Source organism: Anguilla rostrata, chromosome 13, assembly GCF_018555375.3.
Source record: "Anguilla rostrata isolate EN2019 chromosome 13, ASM1855537v3, whole genome shotgun sequence".
NCBI classification, from domain to species: Eukaryota; Metazoa; Chordata; class Actinopteri; order Anguilliformes; family Anguillidae; genus Anguilla; species Anguilla rostrata.
Window position 1 is genome coordinate 25,052,389 of NC_057945.1, and position 24,268 is coordinate 25,076,656.

Sequence of the window (24,268 nt, forward strand, 5' to 3'; positions counted from 1 at the left end):
AACTAGCTCTCTATTTCAGTGCAGTGCTTGTCGGATGTTTCAGCTTGTTAACAAGAACCATGCAATATGTTGCAAATACATTAGGTACACGTCCTGTTAGTTGAGTATAGTGGAAATGGTGAGCTGAAAATGGTTAAATTCTAGTGTGTGCACTGGGTAAAAAAAGAACTCCCTCTAAATATTGTGGTCCCACAATTAATGGTGTTAACAGTTCAACTTTTTTATGTTCCATACTTTTTGCTTAAGAGTTCGGTAATTAACTTATTATAAAACAGAGTGAGTAAGTTCTTGGCATTGATTTCATTCCTTTCCTGTGTTGTACCTGCAGCAGACGCCCCTTAGAGGTCCCTATGTGCGCCACAGTCTTGTTCTCAATAGTGGTGACCAGCAGGGAGGTCAGGAGGACGTTGCGCATCTGCCTGTTGAAAAGGTCGACTCTGTAGTAGGGCTGGGACACCATGGTTGGCTGGTCCTTGCACGTGGCATCGTTTTCCATGCTCTTCTCGTTGACACAGAAGTGAAGATTACAAAAATAAATAAATAAATAAGCAAAGTGGGCAGTAATTTGAGCATAATGCAAGACTAGAGAGCAGAGAGCACCTCAGGCCCTTAAGGACCACAGCATTCACACAGCCCAGGCTAATAGGAAATGTTGAAGATTCCACAGCATTACCATGCATTCAAAATTCAATTAAAATAACCATAAAGCACATCAAGCATCAGTGATAAATCCAGATCCAGGATATTGTCAGGTTTATGCTCCAGATCTAAATTATAAATAATTATTTATCTAAAATTGCAATGAATATAAATCACTTCAAATTCATGGCAAGTCAATGCACACAATTTTCAATGGCCCCCACAGGACAGGTCTGTGATTGCCCAAAGCACCATACTGTTTGCCATTTTAACAAGCACTGAGGCATACAGGAAATTTCCACAGGATCTTAAGCAATTCTACATTTAGAATGAATGTGCCATTAAGCTAATATACCTTGGGATGTAACAACAGCCTCCACATCCCTTGACAGGCCTAACCCATATGGCAGGATATTTTTCTTTGGTATTTCAGTAGGGTTTATGTTTTCATCAGTGGGTACATGTTGATGTTTTCCCACATTGCTACATCTTAGACAGTGATCACACCAAACTGCCCTTTAAAAAAAAAACATCCTACTATGTCAACACAATAACAGATATAAATATTGCAGGGCCCTGTCATTATGTTCTCTGTCAGTCACCACCCTATTACAAGTAGATACTTGTGTTACTCTAATACCGAATGAGATATTTTCATCATAAATTTGACGAGATATTTTCCTGTACCATAGCTCAGAATGAGCAGCTCCCTGCTTTGCCAGTCTCACTCAGATATAATAGCAAACAGGTACCAGTACGTAATCTGCTTTACACATTATGCTGTATGCTGTAAGGTGAAACTGCATTTGTGAAATTGACACTCAAAAATAACGCCAAGCCGGTCTATGCCTTTTAGGGAGATATTCTTTCTGAGCCTAAAATTAGTCTAAAATAAGTCTGGTTATCCGTTTTTCCTGATATCTTAAATTGCACTTGACTCACACTGCTAACCTTTGATACGCCTAAATAGGTAACATGGTCTTGTTCACATCATCAATACTTTAGGGCTGTACCCTAGTTCTGCCAATAACTGATACATTTTGCAACAAACATCACAATGTTTTCTTTTGGCCTCAACACTCATTTATCTTTAAGTGAAGAGCAACTGCAACCATTTTCTGGGGTCAGCGACATTTTAGCAGTATGCATGAATAATAATAAAAAATTAGAAATTTGGGATGGATTACACAAGCACAATTCAGGTGGGTGAGGGGAAACATGGCTTCTGAGGTGTTTTTCTCCAGCTCGATGAACCTTCACTCTAAATGCTGTGCAAAGTGATTAAAAGCAAGCATTTATGAGGATGCTCAATCCATGGCTAATTCTGTTGTAGTGCTTTTAGTACCACTCTTCCGAGAAGAGATAAATCAATGAAACTTCTCAAACCCACGCCTCTGCACGCACACACACTCAGAGCTATCAGCAACCTGTGTCATGAGAGCCTGTTACGAAACTACAATGACATGACATAACAGTCATCAAATTGTTTTATTGTTTTAAGAATCACAATTTCACATGTAAATTTAACATTATTTAACAAAAAACAAAACACGAGTCTTGAAACAGCATACTAGGTTACAGTACCCTTTTCCACTCTCATTTTATGAGTGGTATTATTTTCATAGTTCACATGTGTACTCTTCACATGTTGGGTGTTCACATGTGGTTTTTGAACACATGATTTTTTTTTGTAAGGGCAGTCTGTATCCAGCCTCTCATTTGAGGCAAGGGTTCACCTGATCCTAATACAGCACTCCCAAAACTGAGCAAATATTTCAGACACCCACCCACCATGAGCATTAAGCTGAAAACAGATAGATACTGTATGACTGTTCATCCCTTAATTATATGCTGTAACTGCACAAAAATTACATAGCATAGCTTTTCTTTCAGATACCTGGGAATATGCTTATATATGGTGTCAGGAAAAAAAAAAATCTAAGGGAAAGATAATGGGATTGAGCCAGTGTGTTGCTGCTTGGCACCTGCGATGCTGTTCCAGCTTTTGTTTGTGATGGATGATAATAATCCTGCTTCCTGGAACTGTACAATTGGAGAGTTAAGGGTGTATGTTTGTAGGCTTGGTGGGATGGCCATTAGTGGCCTCATATTATCAGCTGTATCCATTGTGTTCGTAGAGTGCCTGGGGGATTAGCTGGTCAACATCACCAAATCTCCACAACCCTGGTATTCTGAGACCGAAATAGACGCAACTTTATTACCAGCTTCCTGCCGGAACCGGGGGCAGGTTCTCTTATTAAAAGGTGGTGAACAGGACACTGATGCAGTGTTACCGTTACTGGGTTCACTCTACTGGAATACCAAATTTAGACCTTTCGTAGAAATCGCTAACAAACTATATAGTGTTAAGACTATATTTTTACTATAGCCAATGTAGATATGCATGAAAAAACACAGCGCGGGATATTTACTTTTAGTCACCTGTAAATGTTGTTTTAACTTTTTTGCAATACTAGAAAGATAAGATTACTGATGGACACACATACACACACACACACACACACACAATTATCCCATTTCTAAAAGCGGAGAAGAAAACAGTTATGGTCCAAGCGGTCTTGCTTTACTGAAAAAATCCCCACCATTAGAAAGAACACAGTGACAATATATCTGAGCAGCAACATAAAATTGATCATTTTTATGGTGTGATATGTACCATAAAGCAAACAAAATATTGTCTTATAACATCAAATTAAAACAATGACAACATTTAAACTCTGTGTTGATGGCTATGGATCAACATAACCGGCTGCATAAATAAATTGTGATTATTTTGGAAAGGGACATCTGGAAGAAGCTTGGTGAGAGCAAAATGGACATATGCTGATGAATGAATTAATGGAAGCTGTGAATGTTGATTGAGCTTCACTCACTGGTGTCAATAACAGTAATCAGAGCAATGTTTTAAAGTCATTCTTAATGAATGTTATACCACAGACATAATGATGGGAAGAGGCAATTATAGCGTCTCTTCTTTCAATTGCATTCACTGGTCACATTATGAAATGGAATAATGCCATTACGCTTAGGCAATAAAGCACTGCAATAGGCAGCTTAATGGATGGCATGAAGTTTCATGTTTATTTATTTTCATGCCTCCTCCCATTTTTCTCCACAATTTGGAATGCTCAGTCCTGCACATGCTGCAACACTCAACACAACCTCTGTTGTCGATTTGAAAGTGTTCAGGCAAGCACGTACGCAAGTCAGGCTTGCATAGACTGAGGCAGAAGAAAACACTTCATGAGCAGTTCAACAGATGAGCATGCCTGGGTCTGATCAATCAGTGGGTGTGCACTGACACTGCCATCACGGCCGACAGAAACTCACAGCACTGACATCTGGAAACCAAATACAGAACATGGTGCCCATCCATGCACCAGAACAGTGCCTTAACTAGAGGAGCCACACAACAACCCCCTTATTTTTGGTTTTTCATCTTAAAAGACCCTTGAAGCATTCTTTGATACATGTACATATTTTTCCTTCAAACAATACACTGAAAAACTTGGCTCAGGTGAGTGTGTTTCCATGGCTTCTATCCCTGTGTGAGTGAGGAAGGAAAGACTCATCAAACGAAACAGAATGGCAGGGAGGAAAACCCAAGTCACAACCCCAGATCATAGCTGACTGATAGCCCCCAAGAGAAGCAAGCCTCAGCTTAATCTATGGTCAAATAAGCTTGTAGGAAGTGGGCATGAGATACACAGGAAGCAGGAAGTAACCCGCTCTGGCTCCGTGCTGTGATTGGGATGAGTCTGAGTACTACATCCAGAGTCACCAGCCAGCAGTATTTGTACTGTCTGTGACAGTGGACTCAAAGGAACAAGGCTGAAGTAGAAACCGTAAAGAGGTCAGTTCTCTGCTGCAGGCAAAAGAGCTCCAAATGCAAGAAGTGTTAGTGGAAACCAGCAACAAATTTGACCTCACCTCATGATCTTACAGATAAGAAACATGATGAAATAAAATGCAATGGATCATGTCTGATATCTGGACATATTCAGTGACGTAAACTAAAATTCCCTAATCCCAAGACAAAAATCCACAGTGTGGATGGTTATCATGTCTATTTCAAACGCAGAAGGCTAAAGCCCCAATGGAACAAATTCTTGGCTGCAGTGCAGTGTTTCCCAGGCAACAACATTACCAACATACTTACGTCAGTGGCTTACTAGAGGGAATGTACTGCTCAGTCATGCGCAAATCAAATCTCATCAATGATTCTGCACCACTCAATAATATAAGTGACCATAAGCAAGAGAATGCCCACCCGCCCCAGCACACACACAAACACACACACACACAGGAGGACTACTTTGTTGGGTATCCATAGAAAAAAGTATTTTGAGAGAACGGGAATAAGAATCTTTGTCACCCAGTGCTAGGGAGTAAGTAAAAATTGATGTGATAAAAAAAATCATACAAACATATGAAAGGAACAGAGAAGAAATTATAAGAAATAAAAATATATAAGAGCTCATCTGCTAAAAATATAAAGAGCATAATGTGATACACTTTTTTTGTTATCTAATGGGCAGTCATTTGTAGAAGTAGTTTGGAAACTTTGGCTGTTAACAGAAGGTTGTACAGCTAAAGCAGATTCTGGGGGCTTTGCTAATGTCCTCTTATGCAATGCATTGTTTACTGTAAATATGGAAGATATTTCAGTTGTACTGAATAACAACAACCACAACCATATTATTTTAACTGTAGATGTAATCAATTTTTATCATATTTTGAGTTTTGTCAATGAGTATATCATAGTCCTTCTTCATACTCTAGTCTTAAATATTAAACTCAGTTGTATGTTGTGATGGCACATTATGTGTACAGTATATCAACGTATGTTATTATGTCTTGGAATGCCAATCATATTGCAGTGTATATTTAATTAGACTCACTTAGCAGATGTTCTTACCCAGGGCGATTTAGCCTATAGGGTAAGTACATTCTATACATTCTGTACACACTATAAGTACATTCACCTGATTAATACGAGCAATACCTGGCTATCAACATTTCTGAACTAGAACCAAAGTATACATTTGAAATATATACCCATAACAAACTTCAAGCCAAAAAACTGACTATACTGCAACTATACTTGATTGATTGTTTTACACATCAGGGATAAAAATGAAAGCTAATTCAAAGACTTCTCTCAATATTCTTTATCTCATAAAATGAGAACTCTTTTGGTCAACTCAACCTTCTTCTAAACTCACTGAAAGATTAAGTGTAGTAAAACACCCTAGAACCAGGAGTTGGGTTCCATTTGGATGGTGCCCATTAAACCTTCCGCTTGGCAAACAAAATAACTATTGTTATTATACTATAATCAATGATGTCATGTATATCCATCTTTGCATGCTTAATGCAACTGAGAATTTTTTAGTTATGTGACACAATCATGCATCTGATGAAGATGTTATTCTGTGCCAGGTGATTAAAAAACAGTATTCCCCACCTCACAAAAAGTAGATTATATTTAAAATGCACCTTCCTTTAAATCTCATAGTATTTTTTTTTAACAGAACACCAAGTGAGCACTAGGCCCCTTTCAAAATTCTGTTTCCTTTCTCTAGTTCTGCTTAACAATGAATAATTATCATTGAAGGGGGTAAAGTTTTTTCCCATGGAAGGTAACAACATGTTATTTTAAAAGGAATATAATTTCACCAAAAATAGAAAACTTTATCCTCTCTTGCACCTGTGCATTATTAAAGCAAAATAATTATCTGAGAGAATTCAGCATTCAGGAGAAAAAAGCATTGGTAAAAGCATTACAGGTCAAGGCAAAAAGAGCACTTCAAAATCATTATTAGGCTAAAGGGATTGTGTAGAACAATGATATCCTCTAAGCACTCCTGAACAATTTAGGAAATGGGAGCATGAGACAGTGAGGCAGGGAATGTTGCACAAAGGGAGTTTAAGATGACTCAGCAGCAGTAATGCCTTCTGGGAAGCATATCTATATTGCCAACCTGATTATGAAGCTGACTGAGGCTTGGCTTGATTAAAACCTAGATGGAATAGCTGGGAAAATCAGATTGTTGTTTGAGGTTGCTTTGGTTAGCCAGTAGAAACATCTATTGGACCAAACAGAAATTACTATGCCCCAGTGCAGTCACTGGGACTTTTTTCGGATAAGACGTTGCTTTTGGTCATTAAAGTGCACTGGAGGTTTGCCGTACGTTATGGCAGGAGCACACTAGTGAATTGAGGGGCACAACTGGTAATTCCAATGAGGAGGAAAACTACTATTTTGCTTGAAATACACACAGAAGCAATTTTCACCATAATTTCATCTGCTGCTGAGAGAACAGAAAGTTAGATGGACAGAAAAGTGTCCATGCTGTGTATTAAAGTTTATAGTGATAACTAACACCTTGGATTTACTTTTTCATAAAAAGATTCCCCTCATAAATCAGCCAAGCCTGCATTCCACTGCTAATCGTGTCTCTGTGAGTGAGCCAAGAGAGGATTTCAGCAAACACTACATCACGCCTGGCTGCTGTATGAATCCTGGATAAGGTAGCACAAGTGACATAACTCATCGATGACATGGCTTACATAAAACATCATTCATCGCATACTCCTCATTACACTTTGTCACCACCTCATAGGTAAAATGATTTATGTGTACACAAATATTAGATTCACACAAATATAATCTAAAGTAAAATCTGTTTTTTCTAAAACTGCAGCAGTACTGTTTAATTCCTGGGCAAGATATTGCCATTATGCCCATTCATAATTCAACTTGAACTGAATTAATTTTGCGCTGTAAAACAAATCATTTAAAATAAATATGCACAACATTTCAAATGGTAGGCCAGCCTACTTTATAAACTTACAATTTCACACTTAAGGCTAATCATATCATGGGTATCATGGCTATACCATTCCATTACAACACTTAAGACGACAATGATAACAGCCACATGGTCATTTTAGTTTGTGCTAAATGAAAGGCACATAAGTTTCAATGGAAACACTTCACTGGGGGAGAGTAATCATTTACCATCCCACATATAGTTAGCAAAGGCATTGTCTTATATACTCGTATGGTTGCTGCATATTTCAGTCACAGCAGCTGCAGTGAAATGCTCAGACTTGCAAACTTTACACTAATTGCCATCCCTGCATGACATTGCTTGCTCCCTTTGCAAAAAACACTTTTTAAATATAATCAAACATTAGTCTTGCTTCACCATCTGGTCTGAGTGTTTTGCAACCTACAACATCCACAATTTTAACCGTACTTGTACCATTTGTAATTATTGTACTTCCTGAACAGTATATTTGCATTAAGTTTTTTTTTTCATTCATTGGTGAATTGATGTTTAGGCTATGATTAAACTGAGTAAAATACAGTTCCAGTGTCAGTGTGAGGCTAAGGCTGGGGTGAGACAGGGTGTGAGTGGGTTAACAGCCGGGCCTGTGTTGGGCTTACCTCGTGGGGACAGTTTTCACACGGCCGGAAGTAGCAGAGCCCCCTGGACAGCTGCTCTGGACCGGACTTGCAGCACGCGTCAACACCCTCATCGATGGCCTTATTTACATTGGCCACGGGGAACGCGCAAAGGGCGGAGTCATGGTCGGGCTTCCCAGAGTCGTCAGTCACTGCGAAAACGCCGTACAGGATGTCTTCGTTCTCCTCGGCGCCCAACTCCTCCGCCAGCTCCTTCCCAGCCTTTCCAAAGTGCGCAGCCTGCAGCACGTTGTACACCACATCCCTCCAGTCCTCCTCCCTCCTCCTCCTCCTCCTGCGCTTGGGTTCAAAGCGGCACTCCAGCACCACCTCACGGTACCGCCGTATATCCCACTCGTTACGCGGGAGCCGACCCAGTCGCGTTTGGAAGGCGGAGGAATCCTGATTCGGACTCTCCCTCTGAACAGACAGGAAGTATACGTAGTCCTTTGTGAAGAAGCTGTAGATGTAATCGATGCGGTACGACCCGCGCAAGCCCGGCAGCACAGTGAGGCCCTGGACGTCGGTGTGGAACCCGTTTTCAGTTGACAGTGGCCGACGCACCGATATCGACTTCCTGCCATACTTCTGGGCCACACTATCATTGACGGTTGCCGCTACAAAGAAGTAAACTGTCTGTCCCTCCTCCACCATGGTCACCTTAGTGCCCAGGGGGCTGGCCAGGCAGTCCGGACAGTTAGTCGGGGAGTTGAATTCCTTCCTAAATAAACATTTGGAGGAGGAGGGTGGCCCTTTCTCCTCAAGTTGGTGGAAAGAGCAGACGCCATACTGAGAGCTTCCGCAAGTGTACAAATACATGAAATACGAGTCAAACAGCAAGACCTCATTGTCTGTGTTCTCCAGTGTGCCAGGAGCCCTTTCAATATCACACAGGTCACAGACCCTGCATTCAGGACTACCCACGGGACCTGTCCTCAGCACCCATTTCTTACCCAGAGTACCGTTTACTGCCTCGATAACATTCTGCGAGGCCACATAGACCTCATGGTAGTACGGATTAGTCACAATGTTCTGTATGAGGTCGCGTGCCTGAAAGAAGGGCAGCTTGTAGGGCACTGAGAAATCCACAGCTCTGGGGGGGCTCGCGGGGCAGGAGGTGAGAGCGAGAGCGGCAAAAGTCTGCATCCAGACACATGTCACCAGCAGGGCGGCGCTGTGGACCATCTCCACTACAGGGGCAGGAAGATGAACACACGGATGTCTTCTGTTACCTACCAGACAGACGTTCCCTCCGGATCATCTTGAGAGGACCGGCAGGAGCTTAATGGAAAAATATGAATGTCAGAATGACTTATTTAAAAACTATCTTAAAAAGAAGGAATCCACTTTGCAGTAGCAGCAACAGTGACAGGCTAACATGAGTTATTCTGATAGACAAATATCAGTCTGGTTCATTTACAGGTATATACTGTATGTGGATTATGCTGTGAAATAAGGTAATAGTATTATGTTATCATTATGTTATGATCCATTAAAAGCTACTACATTCCAAAATAAAACATGCTACGTAATAATAACAGTAATATGAATCTATGGTGGTAATACAATATGTTATACTTCATAATCAAATCGCATGGGAAAGCTTCTGTTCATAATACAATAGGAATGTAACTAAAAGCTTTTGTGTCTGGATCAGACTACAATCAAGATTCAAGACTGTGTGCTCATGGAGACCATGTATGACAGGATCCTGAGTCATAGTTAATAAGCAGTGTTACTGGCTAGAACATGTTCTAACTCTGTTGGAGATCAGAAGCTCATAGCTACTGTATAACACTAACATATGAATTTATTGTTTCAAACACCTCAGTGAGTGTGAAGCATACATAGACAATACATGACAAATAGTAATGGTTAAGAATATTGTATTGTATAGTAAACTAATAATATGTAAATATGATCAGTAGCAGCACTGAACAACAATATATCCTCTGGTCAATCAGTTGCATCTGTCTACTGAAGAAGACACACACACACACACACACACACACACACACACACACACACACGCACACACACACTCTTTGGCAGCAGAGCGACATCTTGTTTCAAAGCAAATTTGAATGACTAACTGTTCCAACTTTGCTCTTTCTGAGTTGGAAAGGTTGTTGATTAATAAAACTTGCACCATAAAGTAAACTTGTTAGAGTTTAATGTATTCAAATTACAAAGCCTCATGCAAAAAAGCATGAAGCTGAAATTATGATTTGATTTTTCATATCAGTTCTCTCTTTGGAGTTTTTGCCACATATGCTGAAGGAATGTTAATCAAATAATGATAAATAATTATAACAAAAAAACAAAACCATGAACATAATCAAAATGGTGCCTCTGTTTCCATTTATGCAAGGATTGCTGGTCATCAGGGTTAGGTACAATTATATTTCAGTTAGTTGGTGCTATCAATTTAAAAGTATTAAATTATTCTTTTTAAAATACCCATAATTATTTTTCAATCAATACATTGAATTTAAACCAATTTCCCAAATTTTCTGAATTAAAATTAATTGATAGATATGATATGGCAATAATCCAGATCTGTTAATCTCCATGAAACAACATCCATGGCTTTTGTCACAGGGATTTCACAGTGGAGGGTTCTACTATATATAACCTACTTGGTGCTGAATTTGTTAAAATTAAGCTTTCCAAGTTTTGTAGTAGTAATAGTATGAGCAGAACTTTATGTATTTGCAGTCAAGCTGTTATCATTACCCCAACTGCACTTCAAGAAGTGATAAAACAATTTAATTACATACCAAACGCCTTGCTTATTTGTTTGTTTATTATACACACTTTTTTTCATTCAAAAAACAATGTGTAAACATGCCTTTTCTTTTATAATGCCCAAAGTACTTAGCATGTGAGCCAGAACTCTGGGTCAATGATTAACAGAAAAATCACAGTTTGGCCATCAGACCAGGCCTGGACCTCTCCACTTTGCATTCTTGTCACACTCCGACGTGCCTTTTGAAGTAAAATATCCGTACGGACTAATGGTTGTACAATATGCACCTTCTAAAGCAACAGATGAGCTGATGATTATTCAAATACATGACATGGAATTTTCATGGTTGAATTTTATTTTTATGTGGGTGAGGGGAATGGGTTGTGGTCAGACAAATGCATGCAGTCATGCAAAGTTTATTCTGAATAAAAACATATGTTTTTCAGTCCTGAGAAATGAACTGCATGGCAGTATTTGTAATCATTTAAAGATTAATACTTCCACTGTGACACTTGTCAAATGTTAATGTGTATGGCTCTACCTAGAAATGACTCAGGCCAAGGGCTAACCATTGTGGAACATGACCATACATATTAATTGTAGGAACATGCTTTTTTCAGGTACCTGGTTAGTAAATCCAAGGTCAGACAAGTTTCCATTCTCTCTCATGGTGACAGAACTGTGCTTAGAATATAACTGTCATTCCTCATTTATCCCAGTGATGAAATTTCTTGTTGAGTATATCTTGTTTGTGTATTATTACAGCTTATTGTTATCATAAGGAACAACAAAATCTAATTAATTAATTCGTTTTGAGTGAAAAATTTGTCAGTGTTCACGAAAATGAATCAACCGTCAGAACTGCAGTAAATGGAAAACATATGTCTCGCTCACAATAAACACCAGCTGTGAATCATGGTTGCTGTTTGGGGTGGCAAGTCAAGGACATGTCCTATATACTACACTGTACTCTGCTACAAACACACACACACACATTTTTTTTTTTTTTTTGGCGGTTGGAGGGAAACGTTTAGAAAAAGGTCTCTAAGATTTCAGTCTCAACACCATTCTTTCAGTGCCCTTAAATAGAAATGGATAAACTGATAAACTGGAAAGGTGAGTTCATGGCACGTCTATGGTCTAAAATAAACCTGCTGAAGTCTGTATTGTCATATTGGCAATCTACCACAAGGACATGCTGCCAAGTACCATCCACATGTACTTGGATTGCAGTGCCCCAGGAAATGTTCAAGTCCTCAAGTGTCTGCAAGCATAATGTCCTGTCAAAGGTTCCAACATAACTTTAAGGGCATTATTGTCACTCATAGGAAGCACCCCACCCCACACAAAAATTGCTTTGATTTATTTGCCCTTTTAAATACTACATGTCTTCAAATGTCCCGTGCACAATATCCATGAAATCAAATGCAGTCATGCCACACTAATGCTCCTGTTTTATTCCTGTTATTCAAGTCGATATTTTTACTACACATTTCAGAAAAACACATACGATTTCGTAGTTTGTCAGTTTCCAGACGTCATTAATATTGTTTGTATTAATATGGGGGAAAAGACTAATTAGCACCCCCTCCAGGATTCATTTACCGGACATACATTTACCAATAGGAAAAGTATCTCCTGACAAGCTCAGGCATATTTTATTTATTAATATCGTGTTGTAAAATGCATAATTCAGAAATAACTATTAGGTTTTCAGAAATATAACGCGGTCTAATAACTTTCCACAAATACATACGCAGCATAATTCCTGCAACCCCTTTATAAATCAGCAGCCTAATCTGGCAGTTACGTATTCAAGTCCTAAAGCGAGCTGTACAGTAGCCAACTGGACATAATTATTTTGTACATTCCATGACAACATAATCCACATAGGTACAAATAAAGAATAACTAATGAATCATGAAACTGCACTCTTCAATACTACACCTCATAGAAATGCAGATGGATTTTACAGATATGGACTAACACAGAACGCGTGTTTTTTTTTTTTTTTCTTTTTTTTTTTGTTTCAGCCCGACGACAAATTGAAAAGAAATGTTTGTCAACGGTCTGGTTGCGTTTCGAGTACGTACCTGTATGAGAGAGGTAAATGAGCCCTGGCGCACGGATGGTTCACTGCATGGCAAACTTTTCAAAGTTATCCAACGGAGAGGCTCCAGTAAATATTGTTAGCCTTTGTATCGGATATTTGCTTGTTGATACCGCATGTGGATATTTTCAATCCCAGACTTTTATAATAATGCGTTAATGTGTAAGGTAATCTCTTTATTGATTTGTTTAGCAATTTTAAAAAGATGAACCGTACCCAGTGGAACGTTTTGGTCACAAACTGGTTCGTAGCGCTCTACGCATCGATGAACACTTGCTCCTCCCTTCCAAGGGGATGCACGAGATTACACAATTCTGTACAGACAGCTATCCCATCATATCTTAAATTTATGTCGGAACTTCCTGAATAAACAAAGAAAGAACAAAGAAAGTGCAAATGAAATGAGGGCGGGAAACTGCAGTTTTCGCTTTTTGTGTTTAGCAGAAGTGAAGCATTTGTATTATGATTTAACGATCGCGTCATAATGAGCGACTCGCGAAGAGGTTTCATTTATCATACCACGTCATTTCTAATATGTGGCACATCACTACCGCGTGTACAGCAAAGATGACCTGAATTAAAAAATTACTCTGTACTTTAAGTTTTCAAGGAAGAACGAAAATTTAAATTCCGCAGGTTGCTAGACGTCCTTTTCAGTTATGAAGAATAAACTGCAGTTATTTAAACCTGAACGTTGAACCCAGATGTTTCATGCCCACCTGCTCCAAACATCCTCATGTCATAACATGAAGGTTTGTTAAGAAACACCAAAGCCTTACCAACTGCTTGAACAAGTCACGGAGTTCTACTGTAATACTGCCCCTGCATCCTGTCCTGTAGGCTATGCTTCAGGCTTCCTGTGAGTGACAAAAATTAGAGATCTACAAATTAATTAATATGCTCGGCTGAATAAAACAAGTTTATTTGCAATAATATATTTGTTGCATTTAACATAACTATTTGAATCCATTTTTGCTAAATGACTTGTAACACTTGCAAAACAGAGGTAATAAATCATTTAAATTCCAGTCAGATGGTCCTCAGAGAATTATTTCAAGGTGGTGAGACTGAGAGAATGGCCTTTGGACAAGGTATTTTACTTCCAGAGAACGCTCAATCGGTGTTAAGGTAAAGTGTCCGAAATCTGGACTTCCTATGGATTTTGGATGTTGGGCTGAAGTCTGCAACTGCAGCATAAAAGAAAAAAGAACAAGACCGTTCACTGTACATAAGCAGATACCTTAGGAAACATGATGAAATTAAAGCATTTGTCAGATATCATTGATAGAACACTGATTCCGCTCAACCAGCCAATCCTCTCACAGTAAAATAAATACACTGTTGGTTTAGGTCTGCAACAATTCCGACAGAATTAAACCAGCAATAAAGACAACGTTCAGCAGAACTCTGTATGCACGTGCATACAAGCTTGTTCACACTGCCCACAAGTCACGTAGCAATAGCCAATATTGTCAGTACAGTATGAATAGCACAATAATATTAGTTCAGCTTTGAAAATCTAGTATTTTTTGAAATATGACAATTGAAATACAGTAAAATTATTTTTCAGCATTTCAGCATCAAAATTATGCAATAAGATTTTTTGCTACGTGTATGTAGTTAAATATTGACAAAGGTGAAACCACAGCCTGTGTAGAAGGTAATGTTCTGTTGTACAGTAACAAGTTATTGCACCATAGTTAACCAATGAAGTTACTGCACATAGCAATGGCCTCACTTATATCACAATAAACTTCCATTCATTAAAGTACCAAGCAGTGCACTCTTTGTGACAAAGTGAGAAATACACTAAAACCTTTAATAAAATTCAAAATAAAAACTAAAAATAAAGAAAGGCAATGTATTCATATTTCAAGTTTACTTAATGTGTGTTTGTGTGTACTTTTAAAAAAAAAAAGTGGTGCAATGACAGAAAAGAAAAAACAAATTACTCACAATTACCTGTTTAATAATTTTATTCATATTATTAAGACCTCAAGAACAGTCCTTGATGCTTGATCCCAGAAATAACCATAAACTGCCCCGATGCAGAGGTGGTCACACAGGGATGTACAGAGCACTCGCAGTGTGTAACAGTATCAGTGGTCCCAGGTGTAACTGGAAGCAGCTTAGGGTATTTTCCCATTAGTGGCTTCCACTCAGGATAGTCATAAACTTCTAGTACGACCTGGAATGGCTCACACTGACATGGGTCACTGGTGCTACTGCCATATCTGCTCCTGTCCACACACTTACAGCTTTACGACAGTCCGAAGTCGCGCAGTAACCTCAACTTAAGCACAAGCTTCCGCTGTAACTGCTGTCTGAGTGCCCAGCTGAAGTGAATTAGTTGAGACATAAAGGGAGATAAAGAAAGGATAAACCAATAAAGCAAAATGACTAATTTATTACTCCATAAAATTATGAAGTGCCTTGTTTCAAAATAAAACAAAAGGCTTGTTGCTGAGTGCTGTAACAACTGCAGAGAAATTGAGATTAATGTTTGCAGTGAGACATACAGATAGTTACTGGTCTGCTGAGCTGAATGGGAAAGGGGGCAGATGTACTGTATAGTAATAAATAACAATCTTGCTTGTATGCGTCGACTATGGAGGCTAGTCCATGATGGAAATACACGTGCAAATTTTAAAGGGCCCCATTTAACCCCTTGATAACAAGACACACACTCAGCAACAGAAAAATGTAAGTAACAAATTACATAATCGGAAATTAAGAAAAAACAACACACTTTTCATGTCCTCTCTAAAAGCATAAAATAAAACCAAGCCTGGAATGGAGAGGCACATAAAGTGTGTACATAGTAAAAAGGTTAATAAAGTTTCCATCACAGTTGTAAAGGTCCTGGTGTGATGAAATTCTCAGTTATTGTTCTGAAGTAGTTACATTCTTTGGAACATATTCATAAGCACACTACTTGGTCCTCCTGATGCATTTCCAGCAAGTTTTTAAAACTGCTCCCCATGGTGCCCGTTTGTTTGCTTTACTTTATTTTTTCTCACTAAAATAACCAACAGGGGTATTTCTGATATGTTCACATGGCAACTTGTTACAGTGACAGGTCTCTACTTATAGGCAAAAAATGTTTGGAACTCCAAATGCAAGCACAGCAGTGAGAAATTAAACTACTATGCATCATGACAAATTTTCAATATTGTTATTCTTGTTATATATTATTTCTATCATTTTAATTTAAACATTAGCAACGCATCTCTCCCATACTAGATACCCTGATCACTGCAGAAGCCGAGATGGTTCACTATTAGCTAGGAAGCAGATTAAATGTAAACACTGAACCCAGCCACTGACCGCAGGCTGCAACCCTGACCCACGGTCAGCCGTGATTGAGTCAGCACATGCAACCCCACCGACCATTAAAAGCCACGAATGTACATGAGCAGCAGGTGTGAAATTAAGCCACAATCTACAGGGCCTACGCTTTTGACCTCAGCCCCAGTTCTGAATAATAGGGCTCTGATGGGTTTTGCTCAAGGCTGTGGTTTCGCGGCTTTAACAGCAGTGGGTGTGCATGACAGCCTGTGCATTTCCTGACATGGTGGAGGGCGGTGCGGAGCTCAATACGTCTGCGGGCTGAGGATGAAGAGACGGTCTTCCTCTTTCCTGATCCACTTCAGCAGCTTATTGATGGCGGATATAGCCAGAGCCTTCGTCCCCAGGGGACTGAAGCACAGGTAGAGCTCAAAGCCACTCGTTACCTGGGGGGGGGGGGAAGAGCAATCAATGCTGGTTTAGCCTTCTAAGAAAACCTAAATTCAATTATGAGGGTCCAGTACACATTGCCCATATGTATGCACTTCCTCAACAGGTGGTCATCCACCTTTTAAAGGGATCATTTATACACATGAATAAACAGGCCCGTCCAAAGCATTTGCTTGGTAAGAAAACCCATTTTAAAAGTGTGGCAAGCGCTCAAGAATGAAAAAGGAGCTGTTGATCACAAAGGATTGGATTCACCCAGGAGTTCGGTCACTTGCCCTTCTCAGCGCAATGAGCTTACCCAGGACAATAGGTTCTCCCTCTCTGCACAGTGGTAGATGAAACGTAGCGGGCGTGTCGGGTGGTGCATGCGACTGTGCAAGTACTGGTACAGTCCCATGAGCCTCTCCTGCTCCTCCTCGGACTGGTATGGAATGGGAATCTCAGGACTGTCAATCAAGAGGAAAGAGAAGGAAGTCAGAGGAAAAGCATGCAAAACAGGGGAAAAAACTACAGATAAAAATAATATGGAAAAATGTGGAAAAATACATGCACATATCCTCAAGAGAGGGAGGGACCCGGAGAGGGAAAGGGAGAGAGAAAGAGAGAGAGAGGAAAAAAAGAGAGGGAGAGAGAGCATAAACACTCACCTGGTGTAAAGTCCAGAGCTCTTGGACTTGTACACAAAGTGCCGCAGTTCTGGGATGCCCACCTGGGACACGGGGTAGCTGGGGGCCAGCAGCGCCTCCTGCAGGGCCTGGTAGGTGCTGCGGCGGCGGAGGCGCTCCAGGAAGCGGCGCTTGCAGTCAGACAGTGTGAAGAAGTCCTCCCGGTCGGTGGAGATGAGGATGAGGCACAGGTCCAAGGCGGGCTCCAGGTAGGAGATGTGGGCGTGGAAGAAGCCGGCGGTGTTGAACTTGGGCAGGCAGATGGGCGTCCAGCCCTCGCCCTCGCGGAAGGAGGAGGACGAGCCCACCAGGTTATACAGCAGGTGCAGGTCCATGTGGTGCAGGTACTGGTCCTTCTTGCGCACCAGCGTCACCAGCCTGCTGCCCGCCAGCAGGATGGAGAACACCAGGTTCTTGGCCTTGGCGGCCTGCAGGCTGGAGGACACCACGTCGCGCAGGGAGCTGGGCAGCGGGACGCAGGTGACCGCGCTCAGGAAGAGGCCCGGGTCGCAGTCCAGGAGCCTGAGCAGGTTGTCCGTCAGGTGCTCGGAGCCGGCCAGCAGGCGCCGGAGGTCGTAGTTCTGCTTGATCTGGAAAACGTGGTTGAGCTGGGTGAGCGTGAGGAGGCTGATGATCTGGTAGTAGATGTACAGCAGCTCGCGGGTCAGCTCCCGCTCCGACTGCCGGGTTCGAGACACGCCCACCAGAACCAGGGGACTCTTGCGCAGGAACACCACTTTGTAACCCTCTGCAAGAAAAGGTAGGAAAACTTAAGGCCACCAAAAAAATGTTAAACACCCAGGGAAGGGTTCTGGAAATGCTAAGCAGGCCTAAAAACCATAAATATTTATTTTCAGCTCAGGCTGAGTCCCATTATTCAAGTGAAATTTTCATGAAGAAAAGCATTCTTCATCTACAATGGTCTTCCGTGCCCATTGTCCTGGTTTTTATTAACTGAACATAAATAACTGAAAAGTGAAACCAAAGAAAACAGAAGCTACTGGCCAGGGAGAAAAAAAGAAGGGCAGCTGGTTTTCTGATTTCAGTTTGAGGCAGTTCCTTTTTCAATCTTTCAGAAAATATGTGAGTAGGCTCACACAGTAAATTGGCAGCAAATGATCACATCACCCTCTAGAGACTATAAGATCTATGTTTACCCAGCAACTGCACACCAAATATGCACTTTCTTCAAGAAGCTGGAGACAAAGAGAAGCCTGGAATAATACTGGTGCTCTGACTGTGACCCCCAGGAACTGAAGCTTCTCAGCCTTGGGGAATGCTCTGTCATCTGTTTTGAGAGCTGAAGGATGCAATCAGCATATTTCACTTCATTCAAGGCAACCTACTGCTGCAGATAATTAAACGAAACTGAGGGTTTACACCTTCTGCTTATCAGCCAAAATATCAAATTAAATTCCTTTCACGCCATAAAACAAAATGGACTTTCCAAGGCCAGTACTAATAGTCATTTGTTCCCTTCTCTTCATGCTAGTACTAACTCCCAACAGTCTATTCAGCTAGCTCTTTGTCACAAGATGAGAGGTTAGTACAGCATACCGTTTATACTGGCACACTGAGGCAGACAGAGATGACCTCCTTTATTATAGTACAAGGCCCACCCACCCCAACCCATCTGCATCTGTCTGGAAGCCATCTGCTCCACAGACCCACCCCTCACCTGCATGGATGGAGCGGATGACGTTTTTCCCCGCCTCCACAAAGGAGACCAGCGCCGTCATGACGCCCATGGTGCTGGAGAGCGCCTCCTCCGTGCCGTAGCGGGAGTAGATGGGCTTCCCCGCTTCGCTCAGCACAAACACGTGCTTCCGGTGCCTCCGCCAGGCCTCGCTGTTCACGTCCTCCTCCTTCGCCCTGCCCCCACCTGACTGAACCTCCTCTTGCTCCTGCTCCTCCTCGCCTGGTTGCCCCTGCATCTTCTCATTTTCTTCTCCTTCGGTCCTGGGCTTCTCCACCTCCGGGCCTCTTTCGGACCTGTCCCCGCCCTCCGGCACCTGCACCTCCTCCTCTTGCTCCTGCTCCCCATCTGCTGTCAGGTCCTCAAATGACTGTGCATGTACAAACATGGCGCTGTCTTGTCCGGCTCCTGGAGAAGAGGACGAGAAACAATCATAATATAAAAGAACCCAATCTAACACACAGGAACCCTGACAGAATCCAGACACAACACTGACAGAACACTACCAATGTGTTTTCAACCATTTCACTGACAGTCTTTCCTGTAATGCTGTGAAAGACATGGCAGCAGCTTGCTGTACAGTATGCTGTTGATTATGATGTCACGTGCCTACCAATTTTTTGGCAGCATTACATTATGAATGGAGGAAGCAGCCCTAGAAATGACTGTGTTGTATACTCGCTAATAAGAATAGCTTTTATGAGAAATGAAAGGTGGTAATAATATTTTACTGCCAGAGAGCAAAGAGACAAGAAAGGAGGTCACAACCACTAAACTGCCACTTCAATTCACTGCAGTTTTGTATCTTCAGGAATGGGCAATATATCCCTGTAAAATGCAGCCTCAAATAAGACATCTATAATCATATAACTATTGGATGACAGGCTTCTCCGGGCCAGCTACCACAAGGGGAAAAGATACAAACACAGCTGGGTCACTGTGCCTTCTTTTCATGACTCAGATCTGTTGGCTGAAGCATTTGGCAGGGTTATGGTGGCTCACGGTTATTCTGTTTCCGCCCACTGAGTGAGGGAGCGAAGAGCAGTGACATCCAATTATATTACTCACGTCCAGAAATATTCCTGGCCTGACTTTTGCATCCTGTTTTTACAAATAATTTAAATGACATTAATCAGCCATGTTGGAGATCCCTTTAGCAGGCAAGTCAGCCTAAGAATACAATAATTATGAAATATATGGTGTTTTGCATGTGTCAGGGTCTCTAGCATCTACTACAGCACAAATGAGAAAGTGCCAAAACCGTTTCTGGCAAAAGCTTGTTGAGCCGAGAACACACAGGAACCATGTCAACTGGGAAAAACCCAACGGTAATGACAGAGTGCATTCCTGAGGATGAAAATTCAAACCACAGTGGACAACTACTGAGCAGCTTAAATGGACCAAGATGCCCAACACCAGGCTGCGTCTCCTCTGAAGCTTTTGAAAATCATTCCTATTCACAGCCTTTGTCATTCAATGCGTGGTCATTACTAACCACAGTCTCCTTCGCAATTCCTCCAGCATCTTATCAGCTAGCGTTCACGTCATTAAAATCAGCCCTGCCACTTCCTGCCCCTCCAGCAGAGATGTGTCATGGCTCACCATGCGTAATAAGTAATACATAATGGCCTTATCTAAAGTACACTGGCTAAAAATAAGCCATTTAATGTCAACTTAGTTAAGAAATTACATTTGAAAACACCAATCTGGTCAGAAATATATAGCCCAAGTCACAAAATGTGTGTGTGTGTGTGTCTGTCTGTCTATCTGTCTGGTTTACAGGACAATGCATCAAGGCTCAATATGAATGAGGTTTACACTGAACGGGGCTGACTGCAATCAAGCCTGGCTGTGATCAATCAGCTGAATCTATCAATCAAATTTGGTCAATTGGCAGATTGAGTAACTAACTAATAACTTTTTCACATGGGTGATATGGGTGTTTGATAGCTTTTTTCATTAAATAAAAGAAATAATAATTTTAAAATGTGTTTTCAGTTTACTCGGTTTCCCTTTGTTTAATAATACATTCTGTCTAAAGACCTGAAACCATTCGGTGTGACAATTACGTAATAAAAGAGGAACTCAGTAAGGGGAAGTGCTTTTTCACAGCACAGTACAATAGCACTCAGATTTGTCTTAATTGAAATATGTCATATTTGGAATAAGGCCTTTTTTTAGGATATTTAATCAGAATGTGCTGTTCACATGAGCCATATCATATTCAGGATATGGTCTCATTCAGAATAATATCTAAATACGAGTGTGCATATAAAAGTACCCATTGGTGAATTACTATTTCCTGCAAAGAGGGGGTATATGTTCATCTTTAAAAAATCTGATATATATTCTTTATGAAAAATAGCAAAACAATTTTAAACAAAATTAAATATGAAATCAACACAGACAATGTACTTCTGAGCAGTGGCAAGCTGAAGTAAGGGCTGCAGAAACAAGCTTGCTTTGTCAGTTGAACACTATGAGCTAACATAGAGATTCTGCTCTTCAGTTACTGAAAAGATGACAGAAAACAGTACTCACAATCTGGGATTTAGACTTACTTTTGCAATAATAAGTGGTTTTGCAAATTCCCACTGCAAAATTCTATTAGCATATTGGGATTTTTTCTTTTGTGAGTTGTCAGTTAGATTAATCTCAGCTGCTGCTTTCCAGTCTGTATACTTACAAGGCAGCAACACTTGTTTCATTTCAGCCTCATTAATGGAAGTTCTGTTTGTAAGTTTCCATAAACGCTGGAGGGCAAGATTGTAGATCTTGTGAGGGAATTTAGGGAGAGACATTGACGTCACAGGATCAGCACAAGTCTGAAGTGTATGAATTTGCCTTCTGCTTACTTACCCGCAGCTGTGCTGTGCTGTGCTTGTTCAGCTTTGCATAGCTATGGCAACAGACTGTCTGACTACAGCTCGCGTGCCAGTACCACAGCATTGACAATGAGAGCCTCACAGTGTAGAACGCCTAACGAGTCACAGCTAGCCACTCACTGGATGAGACCTCAATTGAAGAGAGGTCAGATAAGGAGAACATCTTTTTTGTATAATTCCAGAGCAACAGGACATTCACAAAGGAAAGCAAAAAAAAAAAAAACACTAAAATTATAAGGACCTTAATACCACATGCACATGAATATTAATACAAAATGACAAACATGTCAAAACTGAAAACACGTCAAGCCTTCATTACATAACTGGTCAAATATATATAAATTATCGGATTAAGGGCAAATAATCAGCCAAGCTAAGCAGTTTATATTCAACAGTTCTATACATTAGTATACATCTTGCAGTAGATTATTAACATGAAGACCTTTTCTCAATGGTACAGCAGCAGTGGTTCATTTGAAATTCGATCAAGCACTCTCCACAACCCCAACCATAAATTGTTACTCTTGAAGTGGCAGAGAAGTCTTTAAATCATTCCATGATTCACATGGAATGATGGAAATATGGAACAAAAATGATGGAAATAATAATATAATACAGACATGATTATATTAGGCTATATTTTATTTATGAGTCCATTTGCATATAGGCCACACAAATCGCTGTACAGAGAAGGCTAAAAGTAGCAACAAAAGATATATTTTATAGACTAGCCATTTCTGACAAATGTAGGCATTGCACTTCCTTAAATGCAATAACCTTATATTGCACACACTACACTGTAATGGAAGTAAGCATGCATGATAAGTAATGGCACCTTACTGCTCATAAAGCTTTCATGTATACCTTGTCTTGAAACATCAACGCCCAGACACTTCTGGGCTCAGCACCACCAACACCTCAGTGAACCTCATACATTTCTGTTGATTTTGAATTTTAGGAAGGTCACTAAAAAACCCACCTGGTTCCGTCCCTTCCACCAGACCTGGCGTAGGACTGTCCGACCTGTCACGGCGCAGACGGTCAACAGGGGCTAGGTTGCCGTTCTCTAACGGCACACTGTTATTGTGCACGTCGGCCTCCATCCCTGTATCTGGCTTCAGAGGCAAACACCTGGAGGAACAAAAACATGTAGGTAGGTCTACCGGTAATGTTAACCTTCGCAGAGGTCTGAATGCACAGAAATGGCTCGCCTGTCTTCTAGCGCCAAGAGAACGTAACTTAGTGAAATTATAGTCATGAATCTCGAGTTGGACAGCTAGTTAGCTAATTAACGTTGTGGCAAGACAGTAAGGTGGGTTACTTTATATTATTCTACTTCAGAGGTAACGTCAATGTTATAAAACATAGACTATATAGAAAGCAACTAACGTTAGTAAATTAACGTTATACTATGCAACGCTACTGCTCACTGTAACTTACTGGGTGATTTGTAGCCATGCCACTAGCATTAATCGCCAATGGTCATTGGAGAAAACGCTAAATAGACGGTTTGATATTATCCATTATAGAGCACGTTTGGTGGCCACATTACGAGCTAACGTACTGGTTATGACAAGTTCAAATTTCTCGCTATTTAACGCTAGACTATATGCTGTGCCCGTGAAGAAAATATGTCCGCTAACTAGATATGTAGCTACGTAGCTAATACTAGATGAAGTTTGCTCGCAAGTGAATCAAGTCCCGTGCCAAGCGTCGTTAGCTTGCTAGCTAACCACATTTAGGCAACGGATTTACGTTTGTTCTTTGCAGGAATGCATTTGGGGAAAAAACATTTCTACGATGATTTTTAAGGAATCAATAATAACTCTTCGTTGCAGCACAATTTAATTTTGTTTACGAACCTTTCAATGATCCAAGCTAAAGAATAGCATGCTCTGATTGTTTTTTCTTGCCCTGGTTGCGAAAGGAACTCCAGTCCTGTCACGGAGGTCACCTCCGTGAAATGAAGAATGCATGGAATTGTGGGACGTAGAGTTTTCTCACTACATTTTATCCTTGTCACACTCACTAGTTGAGGCTCGTGTTCGTTCTCTTCTTGCATTACTTGTCTTGGAAATTCTCGGTTGAGCTTGAATACATGATGAGTTCTTGCTTAAACTTTTTGTGCTGTATACATCTTAATAAATATAGCAGGCACTTCTGTGAAAGTTCCTACATATTAGAACCGCAGCCATCCAATATGAGATGCAATTACCTAGACAAAGTTCAAGGTGCCCAGACAGGGAACTATGTCCACTTTTGGCTTGCTGTGATTCAACATTAACATGCTC

General features: G+C 40.7%; 2 protein-coding genes across 2 annotated transcripts in view; both read right to left on the bottom strand.

The window, feature by feature from the left end:
• mst1rb (macrophage stimulating 1 receptor b) overlaps positions 1 to 13,371 on the bottom strand; it is a 28,291-nt gene extending 14,920 nt beyond the window's left edge. The window contains exons 1-3 of the mRNA XM_064306653.1: positions 12,977 to 13,371; positions 8,117 to 9,415; positions 323 to 499 (exon numbers count right to left, since the gene is read on the bottom strand). Coding sequence (XP_064162723.1) covers positions 323 to 499; positions 8,117 to 9,319 — 1,380 coding nt within the window. The 5' untranslated portion in view covers positions 9,320 to 9,415; positions 12,977 to 13,371. The remainder of the gene's footprint in view (positions 1 to 322; positions 500 to 8,116; positions 9,416 to 12,976) is intronic.
• A 1,580-nt stretch (positions 13,372 to 14,951) lies between these two features.
• mon1a (MON1 secretory trafficking family member A) lies at positions 14,952 to 24,141 on the bottom strand. Its single transcript, XM_064306654.1, has 6 exons — positions 23,840 to 24,141; positions 22,957 to 23,108; positions 19,075 to 19,500; positions 17,379 to 18,144; positions 17,030 to 17,177; positions 14,952 to 16,727 (listed from the first exon to the last, which is right to left on the bottom strand). Exons 1-6 carry the CDS (start codon positions 24,037 to 24,039, stop codon positions 16,587 to 16,589), a joined length of 1,833 nt encoding a protein of 610 aa, XP_064162724.1. The 5' UTR covers positions 24,040 to 24,141; the 3' UTR covers positions 14,952 to 16,586.
• Positions 24,142 to 24,268: the final 127 nt, after the last annotated feature.